The following is a 19,743-nucleotide window of genomic DNA, read 5'->3' as shown; positions in this document are numbered from 1 at the left end:
AAGACGCACTTACTTGAGCGGAGAGCGGTCAGCGCCGTGTCACTGCGTTAATTCCGCTGAGCTGAGCAGGTTGAGGATGCTGGGCAGCGGAAGCATCCATGAAACGCAGCACAAACGCCTGCCAGGGCCAGACTGGCTCTACACTTGGTCCGGGAGGGGCGACCCGATGTGTTTTTATACGCCAGTTCGTCCGGGAGGGGTCCCCAGAGGCGCACCGCGCTGCTGAATGCGCGACGTGACTCCGCGTCCCGGGGCGCAGTGAGAACTGGAGTGCAGCATCAGCTTTATGCAGCACGAAGTCAACGCTCACAAAAGCAAAGCCGCCGTTGTTGGTGTCACAGCAATGCAAGGCTTTCAGCTGACTTTCTGCGTCGTACAGTGGATGAAACTGGGATTTTTTTCTTTGCCCCCTTCGGCCCCCTCCAACTTTAATACCATTGCGCATAGTTTTGTCTCATTTCAAGTTGTACATTTTTTTTTTTCATATGATGGACTTCCTAATATTTTTCACAATATTTTAATGTCAAGCTGGGACATTAAATTGTATACAGTCAGCTGGTATTTTAATGAATTATTTTAATGAATCTTTCTAACAATGCTGCTATCCATTCATGTCACATACACTCACATTCACACAGACAACTGAGCTACATGTTTGTTTGTTTTTTCATTACAGGATGCAACTAGAATAGATGTGAAAAAACAAACAAACAAACAAGCATAACAACTGGTCTGGTCCACAATATTCTCAATATCAGGTGAGCTCAAAAACTGTGTGGCTGTCTCTCTCTCAGCTGATTTCCTTCATGATGATTTTTCATGATAACATAAAAATATATATATATACAAATGCTGGGATCAGGCCTCCCCTCGTCCCTGAAATTTTTCCTGGAGCTCTGCCTCTGTCACAAAGTCTCAATTTCTCTCCATGCGAAAAGAATATTTATTAACTTTATTCCAGTTTTGACAATTTCATACATTTTGTGGCTCCAGAAAAAAAACGTATTTGGTGGAAGGGGACAAAGTCAATCATAAAGGTCTGTGGTTTTGATTTGAAAACTTTGACCAAGCAAGACAAAACTAAACATGGGATTTCCACATTCAAATATCGGTTGTCTTTATAAGACAAGTTTTAAACAGATGGTCTCCAGCTGCACTACAGCTTTGTCCATTGTGCACAATGACATCCACGCCCCAACCGTTATTAAATCACCGCTTCTTACGGGAGATAAAAGCTTTGGCGTAGCGAGAGTCGTGCTCTGCTTTATCCTACGCAGCACAACATGCTCTCTTCTCGGCAAACAAACAAGCAGCCAAATAAAACCCATCCATGTGGGCTGCCGCACATGGCATCTGACTTTAGCTTAGACATTTAACATGACTGACGACGTCGCTCGCCCCGGAGTTAAAAGGTCACCTCGGCAGTTAAGTGGATCCGACAGAGAGAAGTGGTTGGTTTCGCCTCATTGAGCCCAGTGCGGCTGGTGGCCAATTACATGTTAATAATCAACAGTCCGGCCGCTCCATTCAGCGGGCCTCTCCCCCGGCTAAAGGCCAACAGGTACGGGGAGTCATGTAACAGAATGTTCTGCTAACAAAAATAAACCTCGGATGGCTGCGGCCAACAATTCAACTGTGTGGAACCGCAAATTGAAGCGTCTAAAATCACATTTGCAATTTGAAAATTGTAACTTTCTAGCATATGTTGAGGTATCGGCTCCCTAATTTCTCAATCTTCATATATTTGTGTAGTAATGATTGAAATCTCGCTTCATGTCTAATGACACTTAAGCCTTGTGTACTGTAGTATTAGTATTAAGAAAGTAAATCCTCCCTTTGAAGCTGCTGGCGTGTTTCAAAGATCCAACTAATATAAAGCTCTCCGAGTGTATGTACTGTGTGTGTGCAGTTTCACAAATTACAGACCTGCACGCTAGTGTGCAGAGGTTTTATTGGCCAAAACAGGTGAAAAGTGATTAAAAAGGCACAGGGAAACTATGTTCCTAACTAAAGATGGAAGGAAAACAAAACAGTTTTTTTGCGCAATGACAGAGGCAACAGCAACAATAACAGACCTAAGAGCAGCTGACCAACAGAAAGCTCTATACAATAAACTGGAGCACAGATAAATGCGACCTGAAGAGATATGGGAACAGCTAAAAGGAGAGCTCCCTCTCAGTGAAGTTTGCACAGTAGTGGGATGCTGACATGATGGCGGTGACAGATGGAAGTTCAGAGAGGAAAACTGGAAAAAAAGGTCATATTTGGTGGAGAAACATGCCGTTGTTTGGTAACTTCCTCGAGGGTCGACTTTCCTGTTCATAGTCATTCTCCTTTTCCTTCTTAAATCTTGGGAACATCTCGAGCGCCTTCCTTCTTCCGTCCCTTAGACCATGGTGGTCAGCTTGTCTATGAGGTCGTCGATGGTGTAGACCATGAGCTTGATGTCGTCCTTGTCGGACATGCGGTGCTGGCCGTGTCGCCGCAGGATGACGTCCACGTCGGGGCTGAGGACGCGCTCCGCGACCTGCATGGAGATGTGCCAGGGGACGTCCTCGTCTTTGAGGCCGTGGATGAGTCGCACGGGGCAGGTGATGGGGATGGGACTTTGGAGCACACAGTGATTTTCCGCCTCGCGCAGGAAGTCCATGCTAAACTTGTAGAGGCCTTCTTCTGAGTGTTTGGTGGGCACCGTCCACTCGCCTTTCTCCTCCAAGTCTTTACGTGTCTGACGTTTAAAACATGAACGAGATCCAAGTCAGAAAATGTACAAACCACCCCCCCCCCCCCCCCCACACACACAAACAAACGAAACATTTGTCGATATCATAAACACCCACCTCTATTGGGAGGGAGTTGAACGACGTGACAATGTGATCTGCAGCAGTGGAGATGCCCACCAGTGCAGCCGTCTTCTCTTGTCGGGCAATAGCTGCCAGCAGCATGAGCCAACCCCCTATACTGGAGCCCACCATTATCTACAAGCAAACACACACATGTCAACTGGAAATCAAATAATTTGCGTCAAGAAAATCTCATCAAAAATCATCCTTCACATGACACAGCAGATTCAAACGCTGTAATGAAGCAGTGGAGTCCCAAAGAGAGCAGATATGTAATGACACAGTGCCACCTTGTGGAGAAACCATGAAATAAGTGGAAACCATTAAAAAACAAACAAACAATACAAGTGTTTTGCTTCTGCTGGATTTTTCCAATTATTGATTATATAATAAACATATTTTCATGCTGTGAAAACCACGAAATTGTGCAAAATAGAGAAAGTGCCATTTTGACTATCCAGCTTGATCTTTGCCGAAAGAAAAGCTAAGCAGAACAACATAAATCGCAACGTCGTCAGTCTTCCCTCAAAGGTACCACACCTGGGCGCTTTGGTTTCACCTCCGAAAACAAGTTTGCTCTGCGAACCTTGACGATAGTATACATGTACCGAGAAACCCAAAGAAATATTTACCTGTGGCCCTTCTACTAATTCATCCAGCACAAAGAGGACGTCTTTTTTCCACACACCAATAGTTCCTTCTGCAAACACTCCCTCTGAAGCCCCGTGTCCCGTGTAGTCAAACCTGCAGACAGCGCCGATTAAAACAAACACTGCAGGTATCACAAGGTGAAGCAATCAAACATCTTTAAAAACAAAATAAGAAAAGTTATGATCATTTGTGAAAAAGTCCAAGTAAAAATGGTAAAGCTTGAAATTGTGCCAAGTGTTTTTAGATTCTGAAATGAGCCACTGATTTATACAACAGCTTTATTTATACAACTATAACAGAAAATAGTGGATATCTTAGGTGTTTAGATCTAGAATTTAATACAGAGAGCTTTTCCAGGTCTGTTGAAACAAAGATCGTTTTTGAGTTCAGAACATTTTAAAGATCTATATCAGCTATTGACCTTCATGTGTGGGGATTGAATGGTATCACTGTGTGCGTGTGTGTGTGTCTTCTCCAAGTCTGGTGATTCATCTTCTCAACCAAACTGAATAATATATTAACATGAATATTTCTGAAAATCGATAATAATGCCATTTTAAACCAATATATCCCCATATTGTTGTTATTGCCATCATTATTATTATTGCATAGCTATTATATCCACAGCAGATCACTTGCTTCAAGGCATATATAAAAACAATGACACTATACAAACCTATAATCATAGCAATATATTATAACAATACTAAATTCTATTTGGTGTAATGGCTGTGTGTGCTACCTTTTAATTGCTGCTTCTTTTTTTTAGATGCCATTTCATTGTTATCCGTGGCACTAATGGTCAACACATTTATCAGAAAGTATACACATTTCTTGCTGCAATATTATCACATATTTCAGAGAGGCTGTGTAACTCACTGGCCTTGATTGTGTTTAATGCCATGTAAAAGTAGTATTTTGGGTTGCATTTGGTGAAAGAGGTGGTTTGGATGAACAATCCCTGCAAAAGCGTAGATGATATGATGAAGTGCTTCGTTTGGATGACTTACCTGAGGTACGAGTGTCCCAGTGACCTACAAAACTCCTCCAGCGCCTCAGCTTTCTGCCCGTTCATATTGGAGCCGTACCCGGGGAGGAACAGCACGCCTGGGCTCTTCCCCTTCACTCGTCTGTAGGCCAGCTTCGGGAGGTCTGGTCGCGAGGCGTACTGAACAGTCGATTTGTGCCTCCTCTCTCCTGCTGGACACCATGTTCAGTGTTGGTCAGTGTACAGGGAGACGCCAGATCACAAGAACAAGACGCATCGAGGTAATGCCACATGGTTACTGGGCGATGAGCGTGAACAGATTTTCACACAGATGCTGAAATATTTGTTTTAATTTACAGATATGTTTTAAGCTAATTAAGGGCTAAACCAGATCATTAAAAAAAACAATTAACGCAGGAGCGCAAACGTTTAAGTCGTAATTTTTTTTAGGACGTCAGTCTGTGTGGGGCCACACCCCCTCTGGCACCTCGAAACACACTCATACCGAAAATAAAAGCGACATTAAACAAATAATATCCAAAGCGGAGACTCTGACATACCTTCCAGTCGCTTCGAAGACAAAGCTGCGAGCCCTCCATTACTTAAAATGTGTGAAAGTCCTCTGCGACAGGACCTCAGTGCGACGGCAGCCATACTGCTCCGGGACCACTGGCGAAATCTCGCGAGATTTGGCATCAGCAACTCTCGCGGATTTATGGAGTGTGGCTGAGCCACAACTACTACCTGAAATTACACGTTTTCATGAAAAGCGCCTACAATATTCTGAAGGTGCTGGTGCACAGATACGACGCAGACCAGACAATGGGGGGTAATACACAAATCTGACATTTGATAGTGTATTGCTGAGGCACAGAATATGTGTCATGAGTCAGAGATGGTCAGCTTTAAGCAGAGGCCCTTAAAAAACAATAATTACTACCAGAGGGCTTAATTAAAACGGATTGACAAGAGTTGTGTGGCCAATTTTACCCCCATTCAATCAAAAGGCATGCGATTTGATAGCTCTCACCTTAAAATGCTTTTGGTTTTAGTTTATTAAATGATGACTGCAATTGACATTAGGTCAAAATGTGGACAACTGACCTTGTTCCTTAGATCACCATTTATGGACAGTATCAGATGCCATATGTGGCCTGCAGGCCCTTAGTTGATTATGCCTGTTGTTGATTATTTCTTTTGCATGAATCTAAATGCATACAATTATTTGTAGTACTGCTACGTGTTGGTGTTTTATCTATCTATCTATCTATCTATCTATCTATCTATCTATGCATTTTTTTTTACTTCTTGTTTTCATAAAGCACCATGTAACTTTATTTTGAAGTGCTATTTATGTTCTTGTTATCAGTTATGTCATATCGATTTTATTTTCTAGTAGCTCGGATAACCAGCAACCCATGAAGAATGCAAATAAAAATCCCCGAGTAGCACAAATATCTTGAAACGATATGTAGCCATCTTGTGCATCTGTTGTTTATTTTCCAGGATTTAGATTTTTCAACATCCTTCATTTGTGCCTATATTTTGGGACATCCATGCACCTTTCGTTCTTGCTATGTGTAATAATAATAAAAATAATAATAATAATACGTGTGTAAACGCACTTTGCTCCTTCAGATGCAAGTTTGGTCCTTTGTCCGTGTTGTGCGGCTGGGATGAGCCAAGAGGAAGGAGAGGAGAGGAGGACATTATTGTGCTGCTGGCTGCGCGAAGGAGGCTAAATGTGTGCAGTGCGGGAAGTTGCTGCGTGTTTTGTGCGGGTGTCATGTGAAGTGTCACTTCGTAACATGACTCAGAGCGTCACAGGCGGAAGGTCACGGAGCAGCAGAACAGAACGGAAGCGGGAGTAAAAAAAAAAAAAAAGAAAAAAAAAGAAAGAAGAGAAGCCTATCCGCCATTGTGGAATATGGTGAGGGATATTCCTGTAAAGACACAAGTCACTTTCAAGACTGACTGACCAAACACCGTCTGTGGTCGCGGATCGGACGCGTTGAGGTTGACGCCTCGTGCGCAGACACGAGCGAAGTCGCTGTTTTTTTTTGTTTTTTTTAATATTATTATTATTCTTAGTGAGAGGATCCGAGCGGCGGGTTCGAGCACGGCAGGAATACGTCGCCTTGTAAACGTTAACGGTGTGATCGGACAGAAACGAGCCAGGAAAGCGCTGAAGTGCTGAGAGTGAGAGAGAGAGGGAGCGAGAGAGAGAGCGAGAGAGGGAGGGGGGGAAGCCGTGGACAGTCTCACAAACAGCGATCCGTTTCGGTTCCTGGAGGATGTCTGCGACCGCAATCGATCAGGTTCGTGTTACCCAGCCGAACAGAACCGAGTCGAGCCGCGACGACGGGAAACTTTGCCCTCCCCCCCGCCACGAAGAGTGTGATTCGTGTGTTTTGGGATCAAACAGGCTCCAAAGTGTTTGATGTGTGATAGCTATTAGCCGCCATGGAGGCCGGCCGTACTACCAACCAACTCTAGCTGGAGCCGGTTTCCAATGCGGCAGCGTTTACTGGATGTCAGAGCGCTTGACATATCCGGTCAATAACACCGAGGAGCCGGTATAAACGTTCACATCCGGCCCGGCGGTTACTCCAGTCGACTGTCACTCGCCATCGCGTTGGGATCTACAGCCTGTTCTGTGTCTGTGTGTTTCTCCTTCCCTGTCGTGATCTGATAACAGTCTCCTCTCTTTCTACCCCCCCCCCCCCCCCCCTTGCCCATTATTCCAGAGACCTAAAGGACAAGGAAATAAAGGTAAGGTCTTCAACTGCGGTGAAGTCATCCCTGTTTGGCATTGCAGGCTTTTTTTTCCTTTTTTTTTTTTTAAACTTGAAATTAGCATCCATGCTATCGAGGTATTTACTCACAGTGCTTTCACGTTGCAGCTCGTTTGTGATTTCACCCAGCACATTTACACAGTCAGTTTGTATCCCCACATGTGATCCATTAACGTCCCCTCTCTGTTCTCAGTGCAAAACGGATCAATGCATCAAAAGGATGGTGTGAATGATGATGATTTTGAGCCTTATCTAAGCGGCCAAACAAATCAGGTAACATGTGTGTGACCAGAAAGTGAATGTACCTAGAAAACATAACTAAAAACACCTACCGAAAAAAGCCTGTACGCAATTTTTAGGAGTAGCTTATGTGTTTCTTACAACATCCTGCAGTGTATCAAAGTATAATGTCAAACACGTTCAGGGGCCACACGCTGCCCAATTTCATCTTGAGAGGGTCAGACTGATTAAAATAGTGCCATATTAACCTTTACTTTTAAACTTTAAATGTTTCCTTTGTTGTGGCACAGGGTGTATATGACTGATGAAAATGTCTATATTTTTGCCAAAACCAAACAATTACTATCAGAAACTTCTGCAATATCAAAATGAAGCCAATTTAATGATCCCTCCTGATGGAAAATAAAGTGAATTGTCCCCCCAAAATCCTCTCCTGTTACATTATGCATGCTTTTACAAACTCACTCTTACAACGTGGCTTTGAGGCGGCTCGCTTTCATGTCATCATCATCGATATATCAGGTTGTTGTTTAAAATAATCAGTATTTTATTTAGTGTTTTTACAATTTCTCTGGTAGTTTGGCAGGGCGGATTGCAGGCCAGCTTTGGCCCACAGGCTCATGTTTGACACCCCTGATCTATGGGATTACTTGTTTCACTTCTAGCTCTAGACAGAACTGAAATTGTGACCCTCGTCAGTTATGTAAGACTTTTTTGACTGCTATCTAAACCTAAAGACCAACAGATGAGATATGCTTTTAAAACTGAACACGCCTGCCATGTTGCAAGTTTTGTGTTTGCACAGGTATACTTGCAGACGGGCATTTACGCTGTCTCATAAGCCAAAAAGCAGTGCACTGTGAATACCATGTTGATTCAGCCTAAAATAATCACACGGTTAAATCAAATGTACATATTACACACTCAAAGGCTGCCATGTTGGCACTGGGGTACATTAGGGAGGTGTAGATGTTGAAGAGTCTTGCAATAGACCTCACAATACAGATGGAGTTACTGTTGATACACCAAAGAATGAGTACCAGTTGAGACACTAATGTTTATTAAAGAAATGAAAGCCAGAAGATATCTTTGTGGAGAATGATGTGAAAAAAGCTGATATTTCTGGTAAGGGCCTCAAGCCCAAGTTAAGAGGATACTTATTTTATGAAATAAGTGCAATAATATGTAGTAGTACACAATCATGGAAAAACAAAGTCACACATTCAATCTATTTGTATGAATTCAAGTTTATTGTTTAATGTACAGAAGAATTTCCTTTTGCGAGAAATCATGTTTCATTGCACAGTGAAATTCTTTCTCTGCTGTCCACAGAGAATGCCAACAGTAAAATAGCATATAAAAGAGCAAGTAAAGACAACAACAACCAAGCAATTTGTTTAGTTTGCATTGTATTTGTCAAGTAGTTATTTTGTGGTAATGTTTAACATGTCATATGTTTGTCTTTCTGTGCCCTATAGAATAACAGCTATCCACCAATGTCTGACCCCTACATGCCCAGCTACTATGCTCCATCTATTGGTTTCCCCTACTCTCTGGGAGAGGCTGCGTGGTCCACAGGAGGAGACCCCCCAATGTCCTACCTTACAACTTATGGACAGATGAGCAATGGCGAGCCGCACTTCATCCCTGACGGAGTTTTTAGCCAGCCAGGTGCTCTGGGAAACACACCTCCCTTCCTGGGCCAGCATGGCTTTAACTTTTTCCCTGGTAATGCAGACTTTTCCACCTGGGGTACCAGTGTCTCTCAGGGTCAGACCACGCAGAGCTCGGTCTATAGTAACAGCTACGGGTATGCTCCTAGCTCATTGGGTCGGGCCATTACGGATGGACAGGGGGGTTTTGGAAGTGACACTCAGCTCAGCAAGGTTCCAGTCCTAAATAGCATCGAACAAGGTATGGCGGGGCTAAAGCTGGGTACAGATATGGTGGCTGCTGTCACCAAAACGGTCGGCTCACCCTTAGGAGGCACAGCAGGAATGAGCAGCATGGCGACCAATAACCTCCCTCCGTCTGTCAGCTCGTCAGTACCCAAGCCTGCTTCCTGGGCAGCCATTGCCAAGAAGCCAGCGAAGCCACAGCCCAAGGTCAAGCCTAAAGCCAATATCGGGATCGGGGGAGGCCTCGCCATTCCCCCACCCCCCATAAAGCACAATATGAACATTGGTACTTGGGACGATAAAGGTTCTCTGAACAAGCCCCCAATAGCTCAGACTATGATGCCTCACCAAACCCTGGTGCAGCAACCTCTCTTGGCTCAGCCTCAACCCTTGCTGCAGAGCCCTTTACCCCCTCCGCCTCAACACCAGCCCCAGCACCAACACCAGCCGTTCCATCTCCAGTCTCTACAGTCACCCCAACATCCCCAGGCTCTTGCCCCTGGCCCACCACACCTGCACCTTACCTCCCAACATGGCCCCCCGCAGCACCTTCATCAGCACCAACCCCATCAGCCTGGTCCACCCCCCACCCGTTGGGTGGCTCCTAGGAACCGGGGTGAGGGCTTTGGTCTCGGGGGTGGACTCCCAATGAGTGCTTCTCCTTGTTCTGGAGAGGTGCACCCCGTGCTGGAGAAACTCCGTGCCCTCAACAACTACAACCCCAAAGACTTTGACTGGAACTTGAAAAATGGACGTGTTTTCATTATCAAGAGCTACTCAGAAGATGACATTCACCGCTCAATCAAGTATTCTATCTGGTGCAGTACAGAACATGGCAACAAGCGCCTGGACGGCGCCTATCGCTCGATGGGCAACAAGGGACCCCTGTACCTGTTGTTCAGTGTCAATGGCAGCGGGCACTTCTGCGGTGTGGCCGAGATGCGCTCACCAGTGGACTACAATGCCTATGCAGGTGTCTGGTCTCAGGACAAGTGGAAGGGCAAGTTTGAGGTGAAGTGGGTTTACATCAAAGACGTGCCCAACAACCAGCTGCGTCACATCAGACTGGAGAACAATGACAACAAGCCAGTGACTAACTCCAGGGACACTCAGGAAGTGCCTCTGGAGAAGGCCAAACAAGTGCTTAAAGTTATCGCCACTTACAAGCATACCACCTCAATCTTTGACGACTTTGCACATTATGAGAAACGTCAGGAAGAAGAGGAGTCTCTGAGAAAGGTGAGATAAATACACATAAGCGCCTCGTTCTCTGCAAATGCCTTGTTTGTATGCATGAGGGAGTTCAATTAAGGCGCTTTTCCACTAGTACTTACTCAGCCCTACTCGACTCAACTTGCCTTGATTCTACTTGACTTGCCATTACAATATAGTACCGCCACAGCGTGGGCTGGGCCATTGGCGCATTTCCCCGTCGTGCACAAGTAGTCACCTCCAATATGATGCGGGGCGAACATGCATTAGATATCGGCTCAAATAACGAGTTAAATAAATAGTATATATTTTTGTATATTTATTAATAATATTAAATGTGGGTTGTTACGATTGCGTTTCACTGTCCTGCGTTTGGGTTTAAAAAAACTTGTGGGGTGAATGAGTGTCGTCATCTGTGTCGTCATGTGCCAGACAATCGGCGGCCTGCTGTCTGCCGACCTCGCGTTGTTGACTCGTCTCGGCTCGCTTGGAACCCGGGTCGAGCGGGTACCACGAAAGTACCTGGTTTAGCGGGGACTGACACGTAGTGGAAAAGAGTCAAGTCAGGCTGAGTAGGAATTAGTGGAAAAGCCTCACTAAGTTAGCCTCTCTTGGAAATAAAGACTAACTTTCACTGAGTCACTGCTGCAGGCTATTGTCAGACTGTAATCAGCTGATCTTATTCCACCTACTTCGAGGGAGTAACATCTTATAACTGAATGAACAGTGCGCAGTAAACGGAAGTTCTCAGAGGCCTGGCAGCAGATTTGACATTCCACCATTATTCGCGAGCAGGCTCGGTAAACTTGGATTTTTCATCAGCCATCTTGCGCCGCTTGGATTGTGATGATCTGCGCGAGTGGAGTCAGACACATAGAGGTTTCCTGAAATAGTCCACATTCCTGGCATTCCTGCTCTCAGACAAAGGCAGATGTACGCTCTGATCTCCCTTTGAACACCAAGCCCCTGTGCTCTAAACAGGCTCCTCATGCTTTATTAGCCTTTAACAACATAAGCCGGCGGCCTACAAACTGGCTGCCTCGCCGCGGTTTGTGTTGGATATTCCAGTGTTGATTTAGAAAAACAAAAAACAAAACATTTTCACAGCAAATTTCAATTTAAAATGCACGTCTGCAAAAAGCACGCTCAGTGTACGCCTTTCAAAGAGAGGGAACTCGGCCTATGTTGCAATAATAACAGGGGCGTACCACAAATGTTTAGCGTAAGGAGTGAAAACAGGGAGGCGACTGCTGTGGAAAAACAGCCGCTGAAAAGCAAACAACATGGTACCGCTGAGATCATTCTGCTGCATCCCTTCTTAGATTCACCAGTATGCTAATCTAATTGCGTCAAGAGCGCCCTGATGACCCACTCCCTCCTTTTCTCCAACTCCCCCCCTCTCTCTTGCTGGTGCTCCATTGATGCTGTATTGACTCCTCGCTGCTGACCTTGTTAATATGCAGCGGGTTACTCTCTCATAAATATTTCAAGTCAATGTTTTCAGGCATCTGAAAACAACCTGTCAGTAGAAAGCCAGCTTCACCCTGTGCCGTGCAGCCGTTGCGCTGCGCCGCTTTTGTAGCCCTGACCTCCTACATGACAGGAGCGGCTCTGCTGAGGCCTCGCCCTCCTTCGCGTGGCAAGGTTAATTGTTGTCTATTGTTTGGCCTGTCCTTCTTGAACTTTGAGCTTCGAGAGGTGTGAAACCAGCACAGCTACCTGCACAAAAACACCCTTCTAAAATGTATTTTTTTTTTTTTAAAGGATAACTTTCCAACTAAATCTTATTACAGGATTTTAGTAGCATAACTAATTGGGTCATTAATACATAATAGGTTCCTCCTTCTTTCCTCGGGAAATATACTGAAGCTCAGTCTGTTAGAATAAATGAAATTTTGCTGTACTATAAGCAGTTGAATGATAATAATCAGGATTTTTTATGACATAAAAGACATAATTACCATTTCAGGCTGGGGACTTTGTTGGGGGGGGCAAATTTGATTAGCAATAAAATGACGTGATTATTTCAGTTCTGACTTGCATTTAAGGTTGTATTTCATTTTAAGTGATATAACCTCCATCCTCGCACAATTGTCAGTCAGGTGTCTAAATTGCGTGAAGACTTCTGTCGACTTATGGCAAACTGCCCTCAACAACGGGGAACCTTTACATTTAGTTGATGCTCGGATGCATGAAAATGCATGAAAGCCCCCATTTCTGTTCCCCCGTTAAAAGGATCTGATGAAATTCTGTCCACAAATCAGAATAACAGGGTCCAGATTCAGGATTTAACAACGTTATTCATCCCTGGGGCGTTACTGGCGTTTAGTGGAAAAGAGAAAAGAAAGTAACTGAAACATTCAGTTGTTGTAATTACTCTTGCTTGTATCAACGACTAAACCGTGTATTTAATACATACTGACTGTGGTTTCATCCCAGTATAAACATGGCTGTGTATTTGGTCAGTGCATACCTCAGTTCTTTCTTTTAAATGCTTTTAGTGTGCTTGTCTTCCACCAGATACTCTCTCGCTTGCTGTTTTACCTATTTTAGCCCTAAACAGTGAACACAATCTTATTCAAGCAATCATATCTCAAGTCTTCGTCAAAATACAAATTAGTCAGAAAGTATGAAATGTTAGCAATTTTTTCAGGCTACATGATTATTGTTTTTTTTGCGCACTCATCATCCATCCCACTTCTATACTTCTCGACTTTTGTTCTCTGGTTCAGAAACCAATAGTTAAATAAAGAGAAAGTCAAACTGCAGCAATAGTTTCTGGATGAAGCTGGATTTTCAAAATGAAAGATGACAGAATGTAGATAAAAACACTTTGGGTTTTTAACTTTTTTTTGGTGGATTTGGTGAATAATCAGATCCAATTTTTATTTTTCCTTGGTTAACACCGAGCAGTAAATTTTACTGTATGCTGCCTTTATTCTTTCAGTACTTTTATGAAGTTTCCAATCCCTTGACAAATGGTACAGATGAAATCGAGTCTTATGCTTATCAGATCTTTAACAAGTAGTTTCACTGCAATAGAAGTGCTCTCAGAGGCTCGAAATGCCCCCTGTCTCCATTTATCAGATGTCATTTTATTACCAAAGTCTGTGCTGTAATTTAACATTTCCCACGTTAGACTTAAAGAATACATATTCATGTGCATAGAAATGTCATCCTGAGGTTTGCGGACTTGTATCAACCAAGATGGAAATCGATAAAATAACTAATTAAATCTCTTCTAAGAACTCAACCCAACGTTGATTGCCTTCCAGACTGCACTATCATAACAACCGTGTAATCAGGAATCTTTAAATACAAGTGTAGGATTTAAATGGCCACACGTGTCACATTTCTCCGGCGATTTTAGATTTCCTTGCTGTGCCCTTGAGTGTAAACCCAACTCCGCTGCACGGAGCAGTGCGCCTTCATCTCTTGACGCCATTGAATGTATTCGGCTTTAATATACAATTATCCCCCGAACGAGAAGCGGGAGAGCATGTCTGATGATGCACTTTCAGCTGCTATTTATGCCTTGTTTCTCTCCCCCGTTGCTCCTCTGCTGTCACCATTCACTGACGATCTCTTTTTGTTTTTGTTTCTCTTGCTAGGAGCGCAGTAGAAATAAACAGTAACCTTCAAGCAAGCTCTCCGCTAGAACTGCAACACTAATGACGTAGGACCTTAAATAAAATTTGCCTAACCACAAGGAGGAAAACGGCTCTCACAATCTTTCCCGCTGAAGACGACAATGTATCTGAACACTTGGAACATGACAATAGATGGACTCATCTGTATCCGTTGACTGGTGAATCAGACTTTGTGTTCCTGTCTCACGAGAGAGAAAAAAAGAGCATAATCCACTTTGGGAAGAAAAAAAAAAAAAACTGTCTTTAAAGCACTTTCAGCCCCTCTAAACAGCCTCTACCAATAACTCTTAACGCTGTTCTTCTTTAATTTTGTTTGTGAGCGACTAACTGACTAACCAGAGTAGTCGAAAGATTTTACTGAGCTTATTTGTAATTTTTGTAATGCCTCAAATGTTTGGGATATCAGTGTACTACATTAGGCCCTGCAAAGAGTGACAAGGTGTGTATAAATTAATCTCATATTTGAATCTGTATTCGGCTGTCTGATGCTCAGCTGTGAACGAATTGACAGGTGGGTTGAAATAATTGGGAAACGGGACACAATAATGCCAATCACAAGCTGTATCCTCCCTTTACCTGTTCCCTTCCGTTCGGCATCTATTTCTGTGTACCAAACGATTATATAATTATGCAGCAGGCTGGCAAGCGCCAGCCAGTGCACATCTTTGGTTTGTTTTTGTTTCTGTTCTCTCTTGTGATTCTGTCATTCTGAAGTGCATTTGTCTGAGGAGAAACCTGCTGCTCTGATGTTGATGTACTCTCCCGTACCTCAGGCTCAATCAGACTGTCTGTCCTCCACAACTTTTTTGCATTTTTGGGAGCGTCTCTGCGTCAACAACCCCCCTCCCCCACTTGACTTGACAGAGATCCTCGTAAAAAGGCAAGACATCAACTGCAAGGATGTGACAGTTTTCTCTTCTAGGTAACTCACTAGCTAAAATAAAATTACTCATGTTTAGCGCAAACGATGCTGTGGTGTGTTTACTTGTTTACCCAAAAAATGTGTCTCCACAAAGTCTGACCTTATTATGTGTGATTTCTCTGTGTTAAATCTTCCACATTAAATCAGCTACTGATGAGATGAAGTTGTGTGCCGCAGAATTCTCCCTCTTCAATTTATGCATAACAGAGGAGCATAAATTCCCATTTCATGCCATTTGAGCTCATTAATGACAAGCAGAGTGAAGTACACCAGTGCCAAAAGGGCACGTCTAATCATAATTTGAATAAAAAAAAGATGTGCGACAAATAAGAGAATGACATCAGTAAATGTACCTGCCTCAAGATGGTTAGAAACCATTGCTGAATATAAAAGCAGACACTGAAACACGTGCTCTCCTACAGTTTGTGTGGCATTAATGTACTTTAGCTATCTAGATGGCTCTCAGTCTCAAAAGGCTTTTTCACATGTAAACAAACACCAATAATCACAGAGCAAGACGCCCACCTTCTGCTGGAAGCAAAATGGGGGGTTTAGTGTCTTGCTCAAGGGCACTTTCAACGAGGCAGAAACGGGGACCGGATCGGCAGCCGTGCGACGGGAAGAAGACCTGCTTGACCAGCAGAGCCGTGGACAACGTGTGCTTACTACACAATCGACACTGGACAACTGCAATTTAAGAATTATTTCACAAAAACGAGTCAAAATCTGCCCCAGATTAAACACGCACTGAAATACTTGTGATATTCTTTCATCCAGGTTTTAAGCTTTGAAAGATTAATGAAACGGTCATATAGGAGTCCCAAGTATCAACATGTCACAAAATGAAGGTTAAAGAAACGTGTTGCAACGTGAGACCTCAGACAAATAGTACCAAAGCTTCGATTGGGAAGACCACAACTGTGAGAAATTGAAGAAAACTATTTGCACAATAAGCAGTTAAAGCTCGCTCTACCCACAACAATATTTTATGTTTCGATCCTTCATTACATTACTATATTTACATTCACCATTTATTTTACTTTTTTTTATACAGGGCTTGTAATTTGAGTGTTTTAAGCATATCTGTATTTAAACTTGAGTGAACTGCTAAATACTTTCTGAGACGCTGACTGTAAATCTCTATAAAAAGCCAGTCTGATGTGATGGACGTCACTCACAGCAACACAAACATGAAGGTGGATGTGAGTGAGGTCGGGGGACAAAAGGGAACATTCATGCACGGTTTCTGCACAGGGCGAAGAGGACGTACTTGACGATGCCGTGTTAGAATGGTGTTGAAATTCAGGGACATTCTCGTAATGACATTATTCTCATGGCTGCAACAAATCTGACCTTGGATTTCCATCTGTGGGATGAACTTAAGATGTCACAGTTCATGTCCTGCAGTGGTAGAAGGTCATCAATGTTTTATTTCAATTAAAAGTAGAAAAATACACTAAAAACCAGAATTTCTAAAGTGAAATCATAGGCTCTATTATGCATCGGAGTAAATCTGAGGATAACATTGAACAGTATAGTTAAATATTGCATCAAGGTAGACAGAGGCTAAAATATGTTACACCTGTTAAAAAAAAGGAACAACGACATCAAGCATATTTGCATTTAATGGAAACTGTTGTCAAAATAATTTCTGATATTAGCTTTGCAGTGTTTACAAAAAAAAAGAAAAAAAAGCTATGTTTTGTTATTTAGCTATAATGGGATACATAATGAGATTGAAACATAGGAAACCCGAAAATAATCCCAGAGACATTTCTTTAATCCAAACACTGTTGTAAAAAGAGCACCGATTCTGCAAATGTAACTGGTTGAAGACGATCTTGGGCTGCAGGATGGTGTCGGTTTTTTGCCACTCTCACCTCACAGTGAGAATGTCCCTGGTTCAGGTGTCATTAAGGTCCTTTTCTGTGTGGATTATATGTTCTCCCCCATTTAAGTGCAGCTACTCAGGCTTCCTTCATGTCTCAGTGAGTGTGACTGTCTGTTTCACTGTGTTTCCCCTCTGATGAACCGGTGACCGGTAAAGACCCTGCTTCTACTCTGAATATGACAAAGTGGTGGGGAAGATGGAATGAATGATCATAATCTGCACACGTTTCATCCAGCTATTTCGTCAGTGCGCCCACTAGAGTGCGCCATCACACCAGGTTTTTTCAAAGGCTCCACTCCAACCCTGAGAAATGCTACAAAGCGGCAAAGCCCTCTTTCTTCTCAAGCTCCTCCAACTCCTACAGACACAATTATACCAGGATGAGAAGCACTTGTTGTGCTTCCACAGCTTTTTGGAGCAATTAATGCCGGCTCACCAAGCTGTGCAGTGAGAGGTGGAGAGGAGAGGGAAAAAAAAAAAGAGAAGAGGATGTGAGCGGGGAGTGAGAAAAATCCCCCTTTATATTTGTCAAGGAGGAAGAAAGAGCTGTAATTATAACATTGGAGGCTTTGGGATTGCAACTTCTCCTCCTCTGTGTGTTAATTTGTGCATCCATCGGGTTTTCGCAGGCAGCCTTTGTAAAAGACCACACTCTCTCTGCCCCCATTTGTCTGTGAGCACAACAGACAAACTGAGGAGGAAACCCACTGTTTATTGCTACTTGTGTGCAATGGTGCTGAGATGCACAAATTCTCAAATATGCAAAGCACTGATTTAATTAGAGGCTTCTGATTCACCTCATTCAATGGGCTGATGGGAAGTGCAGCAAAAATAAATAAATAACACACTGCCCTTTTTTGTCATTTGGAGTAGTGCATGCTGCAACTGCTTTTAAATTATTAGAATTAAACAAGAAAATACAAGCACTGCAGGCCTACTCCGTCTTTCATTCAATAGCTTGTCATGTTGCTCTTGCCACTTTGGAATCAAAGTTACTGCTTAATGACTTTAACGTCACCGTGCACTTAATTTGCCTCAATCCACAGAGGCCAAAGCTGTTCCAAGAAAGTGTCAAGCAAAGTTTTTTTTTTCTTTCTTTTTTTCTTTTCCCCCCAGACCATCGAAATGTCCTTCTGGAGCGGGAATCTGTTGAGTGAAGATGAGAGAGCGGAGGAGCATCTTCTGCTTCGCGAGCTGAAATGCCTTTGAAGTCTCAGTCACACTGAAGACTCATCAACACATGGCTCAAGGCAAGGTTAGGGTGAGTCTCAGGGTTGGCACTTTCTCAATGTTTTGAAGGTTTTCACACTGTGGGCCATGGCACGTCACTCAGTAAGTCCTCGCAGAGCATTAGTCCTATTGATGGCTATGTTATCTGACATGTGGTTGATCAGAGGAAATCACTCTTCATGCATGTGCTGCTGGTAAAAAGGTGGGTCGACATCAGCGCATCGACAATGACGAATGCAACAGAATGGACGGACGAGTCCTATATTCAGCTCTATATTGAAGTTTCAAGGTTTTACTCAGAAAGTGAAATAATCAGCAGTTTTATTTCCCCATTTGAAAAAAAAAAAAAAGTTTGGTTATGACTGACAGTGATGTCAAAGTATTCTTCCTGGCCTTTTCTAAGGTGTCTCTGTTGCTATGGCGATGTCATTATCTGTGAACTGAAAGTAGAAGCTGGGCATTTTGTGGGACACAATGATATGATGTGGATCTAAGCTGAAAAGACTTGATTGTTCTGCATACAATGAAAGAGGAAAATGAGTGAGTCACAATCTAATAACTGCCTCGATCATTTTTGTAATTCTGCTAATGCAGGTTTTGAACAGGGCAAATTATCATCAGAAATTACATTTTGATTCAAATAGTTCTGATCTGTTGTATTCAATATTGCCTTTCAGGTCTTTTTGTGACCGCGTCTTTACTTAAGGACGAGAGTAAAGGTAGGTTCAAAGAGAAGATACATGCACTGCCTTTGGGTGGTGGTGTTATTATCTCCCTCACCCACAGGGAGGCACCATCCTTTAGACAGGAACAGATTTATCCATGCTGCCACTTCCACAAAGCCCAGCTCTCAGGATTTGTGCCTCTCATCCACAAATGTGTTGACATATGTTACTTCTCTTGGCGTATTCACAGTTTGACACCAGAGAAATCTTTTGTGATTCAATAGACCCTTCGAAAGGACACTTTTTTTTGTCTTGACCTAGAAAAGGAAAGCACAGAGAGAACTGATAGCATTAAAAACGATTGGATTCCATTTTAGGTGAACGAGTTCCAGTGCTCTGGTATTGTGCATGCTGGCTCAGTCTCACATAGCTTACTGAACCATAGAGCTCAACCACGGGTAACAAAATTAGTTTCACTTGTACTTTTTCCTGCCTAAGAAGTCAGGAAGTCCGTTGTGAAAGAGGTCTATAGGAAGCTTGCAGCTGTGCGTGATGTGGAAACTTAAATCCTGCATTGCATGTACAATGAATAGCACTTTTCCCAAGTGCATGAGGTGTCTTGTACTTGGTAGCTGCACTTGTAAAATAAAAAGTAGTGACATATTTATACACTGAATTTAAAAATATTTCTAATCAGATAAGCATATGCTATTATTAGACATATATTGTCATAAAAAAACAGCAGGTACAGGCTCTTT

The 19,743-nt window shown here is 43.1% G+C and overlaps 2 protein-coding genes across 5 annotated transcripts; one reads left to right on the top strand and one right to left on the bottom strand.

The window, feature by feature from the left end:
• Nucleotides 1–1,807: 1,807 nt before the first annotated feature.
• On the bottom strand, nt 1,808–5,139 carry abhd10b (abhydrolase domain containing 10, depalmitoylase b). 2 transcript variants are annotated; one of them, XM_080514651.1, is made up of 5 exons: nt 5,043–5,139; nt 4,505–4,694; nt 3,476–3,587; nt 2,841–2,978; nt 1,808–2,728 (listed from the first exon to the last, which is right to left on the bottom strand). In XM_080514651.1, exons 1-5 carry the CDS (start codon nt 5,134–5,136, stop codon nt 2,387–2,389), a joined length of 876 nt encoding a protein of 291 aa, XP_080370777.1. In that variant the 5' UTR covers nt 5,137–5,139; the 3' UTR covers nt 1,808–2,386. The 2 variants fall into 2 exon arrangements, with proteins under 2 accessions (XP_080370777.1, XP_080370778.1); XM_080514652.1 differs by having other exon boundaries at nt 4,505–4,691.
• A 1,161-nt stretch (nt 5,140–6,300) lies between these two features.
• ythdf3 (YTH N6-methyladenosine RNA binding protein F3) lies at nt 6,301–15,255 on the top strand. 3 transcript variants are annotated; one of them, XM_080514902.1, is made up of 5 exons: nt 6,301–6,412; nt 7,230–7,254; nt 7,471–7,550; nt 8,996–10,654; nt 14,239–15,255. In XM_080514902.1, exons 1-5 carry the CDS (start codon nt 6,410–6,412, stop codon nt 14,260–14,262), a joined length of 1,791 nt encoding a protein of 596 aa, XP_080371028.1. In that variant the 5' UTR covers nt 6,301–6,409; the 3' UTR covers nt 14,263–15,255. The 3 variants fall into 3 exon arrangements, with proteins under 3 accessions (XP_080371028.1, XP_080371027.1, XP_080371029.1); XM_080514901.1 differs by having other exon boundaries at nt 6,379–6,800; XM_080514903.1 differs by lacking the exons at nt 6,301–6,412; nt 7,230–7,254 and adding an exon at nt 7,315–7,355.
• The last annotated feature ends 4,488 nt before the right edge of the window (nt 15,256–19,743 follow it).

Source organism: Blennius ocellaris, assembly GCF_963422515.1.
Source record: "Blennius ocellaris genome assembly, chromosome: 19".
NCBI classification, from domain to species: Eukaryota; Metazoa; Chordata; class Actinopteri; order Blenniiformes; family Blenniidae; genus Blennius; species Blennius ocellaris.
Note: the sequence above shows the minus strand (reverse complement) of the source record. Positions and strands in the feature narration are given on the sequence as shown.